The sequence below is a fragment of the Oncorhynchus mykiss genome, chromosome 16, assembly GCF_057628025.1.
Source record: "Oncorhynchus mykiss isolate SJ-2025 chromosome 16, ASM5762802v1, whole genome shotgun sequence".
Classification (NCBI taxonomy): domain Eukaryota; kingdom Metazoa; phylum Chordata; class Actinopteri; order Salmoniformes; family Salmonidae; genus Oncorhynchus; species Oncorhynchus mykiss.
In genome coordinates this window covers 34054414-34069737 of record NC_143037.1, presented here as the reverse complement: position 1 = coordinate 34069737, position 15324 = coordinate 34054414, and the positions used below count along the sequence as shown (strand labels likewise).

The 15324-nt window shown below is 38.8% G+C and overlaps 2 protein-coding genes across 2 annotated transcripts in view; one reads left to right on the top strand and one right to left on the bottom strand.

Moving 5' to 3' along the window:
- Nucleotides 1–9364, top strand: part of pigt (phosphatidylinositol glycan anchor biosynthesis, class T) — a 29884-nt gene extending 20520 nt beyond the window's left edge. The window contains exons 10-12 of the mRNA XM_021565618.3: nucleotides 299–464; nucleotides 775–858; nucleotides 7800–9364. Coding sequence (XP_021421293.2) covers nucleotides 299–464; nucleotides 775–858; nucleotides 7800–8049 — 500 coding nt within the window. The 3' untranslated portion in view covers nucleotides 8050–9364. The remainder of the gene's footprint in view (nucleotides 1–298; nucleotides 465–774; nucleotides 859–7799) is intronic.
- A 2971-nt stretch (nucleotides 9365–12335) lies between these two features.
- Nucleotides 12336–14077, bottom strand: LOC110491827 (uncharacterized). Its single transcript, XM_021565617.3, has 4 exons — nucleotides 13843–14077; nucleotides 13330–13476; nucleotides 12919–13056; nucleotides 12336–12626 (listed from the first exon to the last, which is right to left on the bottom strand). Exons 1-4 carry the CDS (start codon nucleotides 13940–13942, stop codon nucleotides 12490–12492), a joined length of 522 nt encoding a protein of 173 aa, XP_021421292.1. The 5' UTR covers nucleotides 13943–14077; the 3' UTR covers nucleotides 12336–12489.
- Between the last annotated feature and the right edge of the window lie 1247 nt (nucleotides 14078–15324).

The window sequence follows — 15324 nt, the reverse complement described above, 5'->3', positions numbered from 1 at the left end:
ATGCCATGACCTTCACATTTGGGGCGGCAGGTAGCCTGGTGGTTAGCACGTTGGGCCAGTAACCGAAGGGTTGCTGGATCGAATCCCCAAGCTGTCATTCTGCTCCTGAACAAGGCAGTTAAGTTAACCCACTGTTCCCGGTTAGGCCGTCATTGTAAATATTAATTTGTTCTTAAATGACTTGCCTAGTTAAATAAAGGTTAAAAAATACATAACAGCCCTAGTCGTCATTTTACTTGTCTTTCATTGTTGTGAGTAAATAAATACAATTTATCTTACTCCCCTCTTTTCTACCTAGGCTACATTCACTACCAGCCGTCCAAGGACCGCCTTCGGCCCCACCTGCTCGAGATGCTGGTCCAGCTGCCCCCTAACTCTGTGACCGAGGTGACCATGCAGTTTGAGAGGGCACTCCTCAAGTGGACCGAGTACACCCCCGACCCCAACCATGGCTTCTACGTCGGGTACCACTTGACTTTGACTTTGATTCATGTTCACTTTTTACAGAAACTGAAAAAGGGCAATGCTATGGGTGAAGTTCTGTACTCTATCTGTCTCTGTCTAATGAAATGCAAACTGTGATGGAAATTTTAGGTATAAATACATTTTTTAATGTTTGCCTAGTGCTGTCAGTTTTATAAGTGCCCTTTTCTCTTGTCTTGCTCCAATTCTGATTGGGGGCATTGCTGAAATTGAGATACTACTTGCTTGTAGTCTCTCAATGTTCAGGTTTGCAGTAGAAGATATTTGATTAAATGTTGTCCCTCGCTTCAGGTCTTCTGTTATCAGCGCTCTCGTGCCCAGTGTCGTTGCCATGGATACCAACAGCACTCGGGAATGCCCACTTTTCAGCAGCTTGTGAGTAATGAGGCTGTTTTTTTAAGTAGTGTTTGAGCACTTACGTAGTAGTTATCTTAAATGTGTTAGTTTATCACCTGAGGTAATGCAATTTGAATGCATCTCAAGGAAATTACACCAAATAAAATCCTATTTTAAAAGTAGTGTACTATTCCTCAATTCCATTGATTTGAAATGGAATTGACCCCTAACTCTCATACAGTGGTTCCTCCTTTAAAAGTTGCGAGCTTACACCGCGGGACTTAGAGGTACACCTTCATTGCTCCAGACCACCACAAGGGCGAGTTAAAGCACTCATTATGTGTTTGGGTCCCAAGGTTTTAATATGACCAATCATATCGTTATGTTTGGAGGAAAAAGGGGGAGGCTTGCAACCCAAAGAACACCATCCCAACCGTGAAGCATGGGGGTGGCAGCATCATGTTGTGGGGGTGCTTTGCTGCAGGAGGGACGGGTGCACTTCACAAAATAGATGGCGTCATGAGGTAGGAAAATTATGTGGATATATTGAAGCAACATCTCAAGACATCAGTCAGGAAGTTAAAGCTTGGTCGCTAATGGGTCTTCCAAAGTTGTGCAAAAATGGCTTAAGGACAACAAATTCAAGCTATTGGAGTGGCCATCACAAAGCCCTGACCTCAATCCTATAGAACATTGTTGGCAGCTCTGTCAGGTGAATTTTGGCCCATCCCTCCTAACTTATTGTGGGACGCTTGTGGAAGGCTACCCAAAACATTTGACCCCAAGTTAAACAATTTGAAGGCAATGCTACCAAATACGAATTGAGTGTATGTACATTTCTGACCCACTGGGAATGTGATGAAAGAAATAAAAGCTGAAATTAATCATTCTCTCTAAAATTATTCTGACATTTCACATTCTTAAAATAAAATGGTGATCCTACCTGACCTAAAACAGTGAATTTTTACCAGGATTAAATGTCAGGAATTGTGAAACTGAGTTTAAATGTATTTAGCTAAGGTGTATGTAAACTTCCGACTTCAACTGTAAATATGTATGTATGTATGTATGTATGTATAACATTTCTTATCGAGCCGTGATGCTTGCAGATTAGATTGCCTTTGACGATCACTCATCTTCCTTCATCAGTGAGTCAATGGCTTGAATAGTCATTGACTCACTCACTCACGCGTTGAAAAAGAACAGGATGGAGTCACAATCCATGCCAGCCACACCTGTGTGCTCAGGAACTCCACCTCCTACAGGAAGAGTCAATATACAGTACGTGGCGGGTTCGTCAGGTTTTCGGTTCACCCTGACATTTCCATTCCTCTTCTGACAACAGAACTTGGCCAACTGCTCACCAGGCACAGCAAGGGATACCCGGACTGTTCTGCTATTCCAAGGATGTGTAACCGAAAAGATACCACGTGTGGGCACAGAATACAGTACATAGCCTTCCCCCTGTGGGCCTCTATTTCAGCATTGTTTCGCGCTGCTCTGAGACAAGCATGGAGAAACGAAAATTTCAAATATTCCATTATATGTGTTGACTGAATATAAGTAAGTGATGTCTGCTAAATAATCAAGTTAGGTTTCTCCAGAAATAAATAATTCTAAATAACTGGCTTTATTTACAAATTAGTGAGAATGTCTCACCCCATGTTCAAGAATGGCCTTTTTCTCACTCATGCTGGGTTAAATGAAAACGAAATCTCCAAAATATTTGTACTTTTAAAACAGAGATTTATTATTATTATTAATTCATTTATAATGATATAAAAGCCCCTTTAGATATTCTCACAGATCCTAACGGAAAATGCCCCTTAGATATTAATATAGAGTCCTCAAATCCTCTAAATGTAATTATTGGCTGAAAGTCACATCATTGAAAACATATTTTAAAATTCATTGTTGGTCTTATTTATTTAAAGAGCATATTGAAGTTAGAAGCAAAAGCCTACAACTATTTTAGTACTGTTTCGGCTGCTCTGAGACAAGCACAACACAGAGATTCTTTAGCTAAATAGCCCTGTACTGAACTGCCGGACATCACGTTGTGCAGTGTAGAGGTCGACTGATTTAATCGGAATGGCTGATTTTAATTAGGGCCGATTTTAAGTTTTAATAGCAATCGTTAATCTGCATTTTGGGGCACCGATTATGGCCGATTGCATTGCACACCACGAGGAGACTGCGTGGCAGGCTGACTACCTGTTATGCGAGTGCAGCAAGGAGCCAAGATAAAGTGGTAGCTAGCATTTAAACTTATTAAAAAACAATTCATCTCAACATAATCACTAGTTCACTACACATGGTTGATGATATTACTAGTTTATCTAGATGGTCTTGCGTTGCATATAATTGATGCAGTGCCTCTTAATTTATCATTGAATCACAGTCTACTATGCCAAACGGGTGATTTAACAAGCTCATTCGTGAAAAAAGCACTGTCATTGCAACAATGTGTACCTAACCATAAATATCAATGCCTTTCTTAAAATCAATACACAAGTATATATTTTTAAACGTGCATATTTAGTTAATATTGCCTGCTAACATGGATTTCTTTTAACTTGGGAAATTGTGTCACTTCTCTTGCGTTCTGTGCAAGCGGAGTCAGGGTATGTGCAGCAGAATTGTACATAATTATGACATAACATTGAAGGTTGTGCAATGTAACAGCAATATTTAGACAAATAAACGTTTTGTTTTCTAAATGATTTTACCATATTACTTACCTAAGGCTTGTATTTCTGTGTGTTATTATATTATAATTAAGTCTATGATTTGATAGAGCATTATGACTGAGCGTTGGTAGGCAGCAGCAGGCTCGTAAGCATTCATTCAAACAACACTTTCCTGCATTTACCAGCAGGTCTTCGCTGTGCTTCAAGTATTGCATTGTTTATGACTTCAAGCCTATCAACTCCCGAGATTAGGCTGGTAATACTCAAGTACCTATTAGAACATCCAATATTCAAAGGTATATGAAATACAAATGGTATAGAAAGAAATAGTCCTATAATAACTACAACCTAAAACTTCTTACCTGGTAATATTGAAGACTCGCTTTTTTACATGGCACATATTGCACTTTTACTTCTCCAACACTTTGTTTTTGCATTATTTAAACCAAATTGAACATGTTTCATTATTTATTTGAGACTAAATTGATTTTATTGATGTATTATATTAAGTTAAAATAAGTGTTCATTCAGTATTGTTGTATTTTATATATATACAATTTGCCGATTTTTTTAAATCTGTAACTGCTTTTTTTTGGTCCTCCAATAATCGGTATCGGTGTTGAAAAATCATAATCGGTCGACCTCTAGCTACAGTGCCATATTTTCTGTTCCATCCTAACAGTTTTTCATTGAATAGAAACACCATCATTTTAATCAAATGAATTAAGCAAGTACCAGTCAAAAGTTTGGACAAACCTACTTATTCAAGGATTTTTCTATATTTTTACTATTTTCTACATTGTAGAATAATAGTGAAGACATCACAACTGTAGCAGGTGTAGCCCATCATGCCAATGTTTCCTATTAGCAGGACAATATACTTTTTATAACCCCGCTACTGGTGTGAAAATCCCCCAACTTGCAATGTATTTGATGCTTAAAACCTCTTGCAGCTCCCCCCCTACTTTGTGCAATTTCCACCTGAAGACATACCCAAATCTAACAGCCTGTAGCTCAGGCTGGCCAAATTGTTGAAGGTATACATTTTGAAACAAATAACTATATACAAAATACCAAAATGGTATTCTAACACACACCCCCAAAAAAATTGAGGGATTTTTTTTTATTTTTTTTAAACAATCATTATTGATTAAAAAATATATATATACATTTACAAAATAACATGGGTAACTATTTACACACTTTCAATATTTGGAAGACCCTCAGTCCTCTAACAAATCAAATATATTTATATAGCCCCAGCCTAAAACCCCAAACAGCAAGCAATGCAGGTGTAGAAGCACGGTGGCTAGGAAAAACTCCCTAGAGAGGCAAAAACCTAGGAAGAAACCTAGAGAGGAACCAGGCTATGAGGGGTGGCCAGTCCTCTTCTGGCTGTGCCGGGTGGAGATCAGTGGTTGTAGAGGGTGCAACAGGAAAGCACCTCGAGTAAAAATGAACAGTTTAGGGTTCCCTAGCCGCAGGCAGAACAGTTGAAACTGGAACAGCGGCAAGGCCAGGTGGACTGGGGACAGCAAGGAGTCATCATGCCAGTTAGTCCTGACGCATGGTCCTAGGGCTCAGGTCCTCCGAGAGAGAGAGAGAGAGAAAGAGAGAATTAGAGAGAGCATACTTAAATTCACACAGGACACCGGATAATTCGGAGTCAGTGTCACTGTGAAAGAAAATGTTCAGTTAGAATAGTTTCACATATGAGCCCTGTATCAACAGGTATAATAAACAGATACATATAGAGAGTTGAAGGTTGAATATATTATTATATTATTATTACCTGCTAGATCTACTGTCTATTTTATATTTTGACATTTCAGCTAGATCTACTGTCTTTATTATATTACAACAGACCAGCTGTATCTACTGTCTCCATTTCACTTTGGCCATTGATGTGGTCCTGCCCTCTCCTCAACAGCCTTAAATAGGCTATTTCATGTGGGTTGGGGTAGGGCGGCAGACACACGCATCTCACATTTCATAACATTAAATGTTTATATATTGCTTCTAAAATAAATAATCACAAATATTATTTTATATTATTCATTTCAAACAAGGTCATTAGCATGATAAGAACTTACCAGTCCAAAATGATGTCCTCTCCCGTTCAAAAGATATTCCTCCACAATCGCTAAATGAAGCGTCCTACAACAATCTCTCTCAACTTCCCAATCAATTTATTCTAAAGTTGTGTGTACATCTGTATATCTAGACTTGACTTAGTCGCTATAATGATTGATATATAAACAGCTGAATCTGCGCGTTCACCAAACAATGCAATGCGTAATATGTGTTTCTCCTTCCGGTATGAAAATTCAATAGCGCATGACTCTCTTTACGCTGGAGCTTACTACATGGGTTGGTCTTGCAACACATAAACATGGCGTATTGCCGTTTAGCTCAGCTCATTGGCTATCTACCCAGCTAGATTTCAAGACGATCAGTGGTCATTGGGTTAAAAGACAGTCAATCAACGAAACAGCGGGCAAATCATTGGTGCACAATGATGTCATTACTTGTCTTCAAATCAGTTTCTTTCAGTCAATACGTCCTGCGAAATGGCCCATCACGTTTGATTGTGTTACAAACAAACCAGTTGATTGCAGTGAAACCAAACATGACTGGAAAAGTCACTTTCTGTGTGGGTGATTTACCTGGAATGTGTCGTCGTCAAATGGAATGAGACGGAATTCACTACACAAGCGGTTCACAAAATGTTTCGTGTTAGGCTATAAAAACTGATTTTATCAAACAAAAGATAATTAATTGTGTAGCTATGAGCATTGGAATTGCAAACAGGCGAAGATCGTCAAAGGTAAACAATTTATTTTAATGCAGTTTGTGATTATGTTACCCCTGTGCTGGTTTAAAAAAAAAAATTATGGGGCTCTATGCTCAGATAATCGCATCGTATTCTTTCGCAGTAAATCCTTTTTTGAATCTGACAACACAGTTGAATTAGCAAGATTCTAGGCTTTCGATACATGGGAGACACTTGTATTTTCATAAATGTTTAATATGACTCGAGGTAAAGTACTCTAAAGTGTTACATTTCTTACTCAAAACAGCAGTACATTATTTGTTCATCAACATCTTTATGCTTTCATTAATAAAATAAAATAACAAGAAAAAAGTACATTCAAATGTGGATGTTTATATTTCACTTAATATCCATTTGGGTCTTGGTTAGACAAGAATTAGAAAATGAGGGTGCAGAAATGTTATGCTCTTAGTGTAACCCTTTTTTAACTAGGCAAGTCAGTTATGAACAAATTCTTATTTACAAGGACAGTCTACTCCTTCCTCGTAAATAGCCCAATACTGTACTGTCAACGTTCATTTTCTGTTCCAGCAAGTACCAGTCAAAGGTTTGGACACACCTACTCATTCCAGGATTGTTCTATATTTTTTACTGTTTTCTACATTTTAGAATAGCAGTGAAGACATCTTGATTCCATATGTGTTATTTCATAGTTGTGAACAAATTTCTATTTACAGGGACAGCATACTCCTTCCTCCCCAACATGGATTTGAACCCCGGTCTCACGTGTGCCTTGCATTCTGTAGTACAGACATGGCCTGCTCTCCCTTATGTAAGGAATTGGGCACATTCCAATGTTTACTACAGTATGTAGGCACAGTAGCCTAATAAACAAATAAACACATTTCGTTAATAAAATAATGATAAAAAAATACTTTTTCAAATGCAGAAGTTGATTTAGTTATGGGTCCATAACAAGTTACTATGGGAATAAATATCACTGATTTACAGAAATATTGGAACAAAGTTGTCTAATGAAGGCAAACCATTTAGAATCCTCCAATCCTATAGCCTACTCCCGACCGTCATGTTGTACAACGCCATATTTTCCATTCCATTCCCCTGAGGGTTTCGTTTTTCATTTTTTCTCTGAATAGAAACACCATAATATTAATCAAATAAATTTAATAAGGAATAAGGAATACTATCAAATGCTTCTCAAAGATGCCATCTGGGGATCAAACTAGCAATAACTTGCAGTAACAGAAAAAATGGCTGAGAATTAAATGATGTGCCACAGAATGCTGCGGCAGCACACAAGGTGTACTCCAGTATGACGCAACTTTTAAAGGAGGAACCACTGTAGGTTATTGTAATAAGACATTTAATTTGCATAGGACTTTTCTTTACAGAGGAATCTCACTAGCTCTACATTGACAAAAATAAAGGCATTCAATTTTAAATATTAAAAACACATTTTTTACATTAAACATACCTCATCTTGTCTTTCTTCACAGTTTCCCCTGTAAAGAGGAGTCCAGTTACTTCATGCGGGTCTACACGGAGCCCTTGCTGGTGAACCTGCCCACCCCTGACTTCAGCATGCCCTACAATGTCATCTGCCTCACTTGCACCGTGGTGGCCGTGGGTTACGGTTCCCTCTACAATCTCTTGACCCGCACCTTCCAGGTGGAGGAGCCCAGTCCGGGCCTGGCCAAACGCCTAGCCAACATCATCCGCAGGCTACGGGGTGTGCCACTGCTGTGATGAGCCAAAATGCTAACTTAAACAACAACAACAGCAGAGGTCGGTGGCTACATCACTTGGGAACTATGAATGTAAGTTTCAGGAAGATAACGCTTTAAGTGCTGGAAGCTTCGACAAAGAAAATAAATTACTCTTTAAGTTTGTTTCGTGAATGATAAAGGAGTTGATGAACAATGAAGTCTCTAATGAAGTGTCATGGATTCGATGGACGTTAAAGGCTTTTTCTTGCCCGTGAGAAGCAAAAAGGGTGGCCTTTCTTGAGTGCACTACTACTGCTGTTGGTCTAGTTAAACAGAGAATAATGTATTTTTCATGTTTAAGGCAGGAACCAAAGTGTTTGCTCCAGGGTTTCAGTGGGGACAGATGGCTGCAAGAATCACAGCAAGCTCATATTGGTTCCTGGAAAAAGTAATTGTCTGTTATAGATCACTAGGAAGCCATTGCTCTGAGATCTGGGGCCGTACGTATCAAGCGTCTCGGAGTATGAGTGCTGATCTAGGATCTTTGTGTTCTAGAAAACAACTGGTCCTAAATCAGCACTCCTTCTCTGAGACGTTTGGTAAATTTTGTCTCCAGATTAATCTCTTAAATCTTTCCTGAGATAAATAAGATTTGTGTTTTTAGTTGATGTTGAAATGCTAAATGCACTGACTTACAGAACTTTCATAAACAGTTGTCTTTTGTTTTGATACGTGGGATTTCGTATCACATTTGTTCATTAATCATAGAACCAGTCAAAACGTTTGCACTTGTAGAAAACCCCAAAATCTCTACAGGAAACGACTGTTGATTTTAACTTGCGTTTGTCCAAATTTCTGTTTGAAGTTGTAGTGTTCTCTAATTGGCATTACCTTTTGGTAAGCCTTTGTAGCACAAATACCCAACAGACAACATTTAAAACGATGAGTTTGCCATGCATTTCTATTAGGAACTTGACTAAGGCTAAGCACCCTCCATGCATTTACTTTTTAACACTGCTCGTTCTTTGTATATTAAACTGTGCTTGATAGATTAATTTTACTGAACAACATTCAAATGTGTGAACATATATTGGGTAACCTTGGGTATATAAAAAAATAATACATCTATAAAACTGGTCAACTGACCAAACATTTGTCATTTTTGTTTTAATCCAATGGCTTTAAGGCAAGGCACCACATCCTAATAAGGTACATCCCCCCCCCCCCCTTATTCATATCACAATTTTACCAGTTGAATGTAGACACAAACATAATACTTTTTGTATTACAACTTTCCTGAAATGTTGTATTAAAATATGCAAATGAGGCTCTCAATAAATATGTCTACATTTGCATATACTGCAAATCTGTTTTTCTGGACACTGGATGAAGTCAGCCTAAATTATTTGGTGTAATTTTGTTAAGACACTCCAGGATATTTATCCACGTGTTGTGGATAAATATTGTTTTAATCTTTCTATCTGTGAAATACTAAAGTCACATATGTAAAAATGTATTTTAGGTGCGTTTTTTTTTTTTTTTAAGAAAATGTGATCTAGAATAAAACATTTACAACATATGAACAATTCCCTCTACACAAGTCTGGAGAATATATCTAAGGATAACCACACAAAATTTGGTGAATGCAGAAGCTTCTGAAGCTGAGAAAAAAACATGTTTTCATGTGGGAAGGTCTGACTTTTGGGAAATGGCAGTTAAAGAGCAGTACAAGGAATTTATCTTAGCAAATGCAAAACACCTAATTAGACCCAATCGCAATCTCTTCAAAGTTAGTTATTACATATAGTCCAGATTGTAACTTTCTCTACGAAATGGGTTTTTAATAGCCTGACGACTCAAACTGAGTTCTGGTCTTCCGCTGCTCAATTGTTCCCTACATACAATCTGAGACTGCAATCATTGAAGTTGTTTTGGGTGATGTCAAAATGAGGGAGGGGTGTTGTACAAAGCAAAGTCATTAGTGATTGAATTGTCTCTAACCAATCACAGTATCAAAGCCAATGATGCATTTTCAAACTTAGCTTTACCCACGTGTGTTCTGCTCTGGCCCAACCCATCGTTTTTTGGGACCAATTAGATGGTCTAGAATATATTTCCGTGTAACGTTTTGCCGGAGCAAGTGGTTTAGGTAGCCAGGCAAGGCTTTTGAATGATGTATTACTAAATGTAGTAAGCTTCGATATTATGGATTTATGTCCATTTGAATGACGGTAGTATGATAAACTAAATCAAATAAACATTCACATCAAGTTTTGACATTTTTATGTTTACTTTTTGAAATAACTAATTTAGGGACAAAAATACCCAAATTCTAAATCGATAAGTAGATGCAAACAAAGTAAGTTAATCCTGTGGTGCCTCGCCTTAAAAGAAGAAATACATGGAGGCTTATAGAGGGGCCATGTGAATCTCAATTGTCTCAGACTAGGATCAGGTCACTCCTGTCCATATAATATTATCCATTATGATCCAAGTCAAAACTCATTCTAGATCAGCACTCCTACTTTCGGTTGATACATACAGCCCTGTATCATTGAAAATTGAATTGTGCCCTTGATGAATGCTGTGAATCCCTGCTTCTCAGTCTAAAACATTATTTTTGGACTGCTAGGAGAACTCTTGAGGATTCCTGAGAATAAATTATGAGGAACCACATGGCTGCAACTAAGCATGGATCAACTGTATCAATATATAGCAAAAGAGTATTCACGACATACAGGGGTATCATCACCCCAAAAATCTGAGGGGGCACAAAGTACGTAAGGATGGCTTCGGGGCGCCCTGGAAGTTGGACAACTTTGCATTTTTCAAATACCTGAAATCGCATTTTCCTGCAATCTAGAGCCATAATCATTATGCTTAATTCTATTTTTTATTTTAAAGACTTTCTGCATGCTCTTGAGCTGTCTTTATCCTCCTAACTGATGTTTCTTTTTTTAAAGAAACAAAATATGCTACCCTGCATCTCGGCAAAAATCTTGGTAAAAGATTTAAAGAAATGTGAGTCTTCGTCATTACATTTAGTTATTGCTTGTTTTTCTAAAGTCTACCAACCTTTCCAGAAGGCATGCCAGCTAAGTTAGTTAGACAAGCTAGCTACTCTTACTTAACCTGAAAAGGCTTCTTGGTAACTAGTTATGAGGTTGGGAGATTGGGAACCTACAGTATCTGGGCTAGATGAAGCCAACTTCATAAAATTGCTAGGTGGGGTTTTAGGCTGGGTTTCTGTGACATCTGCTGACATAAAGGAATTATAAATACATTTGATTGATAGTATTACATAGACAAATCTGAAGGGGCCCCTCTGATGACATAAGCATTCAAAACGACTGATGTAATTTTATGACAAGCCACAGAGTATGGATCTAGGTAACATTACATTTCTACTTGAATGTTCTGTTTCATGGAGAATAGATTTTACCTTTATTTTACAAGGCAAGTCAGTTAAGAACAAATTCTTATTTTCAATGACGGCCTTGGAACAGTTCTGTTCAGGGGCAGAACGACAGATTTGTACCTTGTCGGCTCGGGGATTCGAACTTGCAACCTTTCGGTTACTAGTCCAACGCTTTAACCACTAGGCTACCCTGCCGACCCTTTCCCTATTCTATCTGATAGAGTAGACAATGTGTCATCACTATTCATTCTATTTCTATCTGTAATGTTTAGAATGTTTCACATCACTGAATACACCCCAGGTCCAGGAGTTCACTTTCTGTATTCCATTTCAATTGCCCCAGTTATGGGGGAAGTGCGTGTATGTGGAGGGTAGGGGAGGGAGCGGCTGATTCTTTTCTCTATAAACAAACTTGGCCTAACTCCTGCCAAGTTCCAGCAGAACAGACAGACAGACACAGAGATCCCTTTCTTTGCCAGCCAGTCATTTTCTCTCTTGCATGTGTTTGGCACTCTAGAGTGGAACAAAAAAGCCCTCTGCATTCCTAATCAGTGATGGTCATGTCCGGTTTAATAGCTCTGCTTAACTCTGTCCGTTTAGGCAGGGAAGTGGGTATACCTTGGCAGGGAGCATAGACACTTTGTGCAGAGTTGAAGGTTAGGGGAGGTGTAATAGCACACTAGAAGGTTTTCTACAGCTTTTCTTTAGACCAAATCACTGGTCAAATAGAAGTATATGTACTGACTCTGGTGGACAGCTAGGAAACGTGTACATACTTGAGCAATTTCCATTCTTGGAGTGTTCCATAATTTGTTATTGTAGCTCAGTGCTGCCATAAAAAACCCATAAAAAGGCATCTCAGACACTCAAGACTTCCACCAACAAGGTCATAAATGCACAGGAATGTATTTAAAGGCTACACAGATGGTTTTATTGATTGGAATACAAACAAGAACAAAAAACACCCCCTCTTAAAAAAAAAAGCCAACAAGCATTCTTGTTCTTGAAAGAGAAGGAGTCTATTAGCATTGTCACTAATCTCCCGACCCAAACCTTGCCGTCCTATGAACATGGCTCGCTGCAGGCGTGGCCGCAGGTTGTCCGGCAACACTTCTGTTCTTCTGGGCACTGGCCGTCATGGTAACAGTACTCAGCACACATAGGGGTCCCCTTGGGCAGGGCACATCGACCGGGCTTCACTGTGGTAACAGAAAAGAGGTGTTCAGTTATACTGTAGCAACATTGGTCTATAGTAACAACTTGTCTGTCTACACTGACTGTTCCCATTTTGAAGTCTTACTATTACAATGCTCAAGGTCATATAGACATACATGGCTCTGGGAATTCTGAAGTGTTTCAGCTCTAAAAAGAGTATATGAAATGGATCTTCCCATGTGCATGACATGTACATAACTAGCCCAGTTTCTTGTTTCCAGAGTAATGCAGCAATAATGGATGGGGTGTATCTGTCTCTTTGGGACCATCTCCTACCTGTGTAAGGTGTAATGCACTCATGCCCACATCCGTTGTGGCAGCATTTTTCATCATTGGAGCAGTCACTGTCGTTGGAACAGAACTCTGCACACATCCCTGAGCCCCATAGTCTGCGAGGGCACATTCCTGGCTTTGCTTTTGGTACACAATTTGCAGAGCAGACATGTCAGGGAACCCAACTTACTGCAAAAGGACATGAACATATGGATACAATTGGACTACCATTTTCTGAAAATCTCATATATGTGTGATAGCCTACTATAAATATGCATTTGCATTTGTGGGAAGAATGCAGACTCCAAGTATTTTTGTGTCTAAGTATAGGAATCATCAATGTTTTTCACATGTCACCCATAAAAATGCATGACAGCATTCTGAACACTGTTAATAAACCAGTCAGGTTCTTACTGAAGGCAGGTGGGACACATACGGCGCCACAGTCAAAGACACAGCACTTGTCATCTCCAGGACAGTCCTCGTCACAGACACATCCCTTGTGTGACGGCACGACGTTCAGAAGCCGTGGGCAGTGACCTGCCTTCTGGAGGGTCGGCACTGTGAGAGAGCAGGAGGAATCGTGAACTGTGGAGACCTCATATCAAGTTAATTACGGTGTAATTACGCAGTAACACAGCAACCTTGTGGCAATGGGTTACAAAACCAATTTCAGCTAATATTTTTTTCTCTCAACAGAAGCTTTTTAGTTCACACGCAGATTTTGTATATGCTTACAACCAGCAAATGAAAGTCATATATTTAGTAAGTAACAACAAAATAGGTTGCAAATGGGCTTATGCACAACTATAGCCTAGTGTGTCTCACCACATAGGTACGCCTACAAGAAAGCAGTCAAATGTAGTAGGCAATACTTCAAAAAATCTGTTTCATGACAAATAATGCAAAGTAATTAGAACAACTCACCTGTAGATTTGCCTCCAGTTTCAGCAGCGACTATTTTCAAATCTACAATTGCCAACAGAACAATAGCCAAAGCACAAAGCGCTGAGGAATTCATCTCCATGCTGACTTCAAGACTGGAGTCTACTTGTTGGAGCAAATTCTCCAAATCGATTACATAAAAAGGGGGAGAGACCAAAAGAGAGAAGAATGCACAGGGAACAATGCGCCTGTAGGGTCCCTATGCCCCTCAATTTACATTCCGAGTTCGGAGCCGAACACGCGCTAAGGTCACATGTAATAACAATAATTCATAGATGGAAAAAGGGGTCCCCCAAATGGATATAAATTCATAATTGGACAGAAAGGGACTCACCTTTCCCAAATCCATGAGCATAAGCAAATATTGTTAACCTAAAACTAAGGGTTTTTGTGTGGTTTCCTTAGATAAGAAATTGGTTAATATTACAGTGCCTTCAGAAAGTATTCTTACCTCTTGACTTATTCCACATTTTGTTGTTTTACAGCCTGAATTCTAAATGGACTAACTCAATTTTTTTCTCTAGCCCATATACACACACAATACCCCATAATGACAAAGTGAAAACATGTTTTTAGAAATGTTTGCAAATGTATTAAAAATTAAATGTAGAAATACATAATTTACATAAGTATTCACACCCCTGAGTCAATACTTTGTAGAAGCACCTTTGGCGGCGATTACAGTCTTTTTGGGTTAGTCTCTAAGAGCTTTGCACACCTGGATTGTACAATATTTGCCAATGTATTATTAAAAAAATTCTTCATGTTCTGTCATTGCTAGACAGACATTTAAGTCTTGCCATAGATTTTAAAGCCAAAACTGTAACTAGGCCCACTCAGGAACATTCAATGTCATCTTGGTCAGAAACTCGGTTATTGTCCTGCTGAAAGGTGAATTTGTCTCCCAGTGTCTGTTGGAACACAGACTGAACCAGGTTTTCCTCTAGGATTTTGCCTGTGCTTATACCTCTATTCCATTTAATTGTATCTTAAAGAACTCCCTAGTCCATGCCGATGACAAGTCTACCCATAACAGAATGCAGCCACCACCATGCTTGAAAATATGAAGTGGTACTTAGTAGCTAGGTTTCCGTCCAATTAGCAACACATTTTCATGCGAGTATTCAAAAATCAAGTTATTTTTATTTGTGAAATGGCTGCCAAGCATCGACGATAATGTCACCCAAATAAGACTCGATATTTATTGGAAAGGAGCATCAAAGCTCATCTTGCATTTTTCAACACCCTGTGAAGTTCATCATAACTTATTTCATCTGTAGCCTAATAAACTGCATGCTTTCCCGACGAGTCGTAGTGGGAGGACCACATATGTCATCGTGTGACTCCAAGTTTACTTCAATATGGTGGTTATTATATCAATATTTAGGCATAAAAGCGTTTCCACCGACATTTCTCGCGTAATTCATTTTACAGACACAAAAATATCCCACCTTGTCTAGCGTG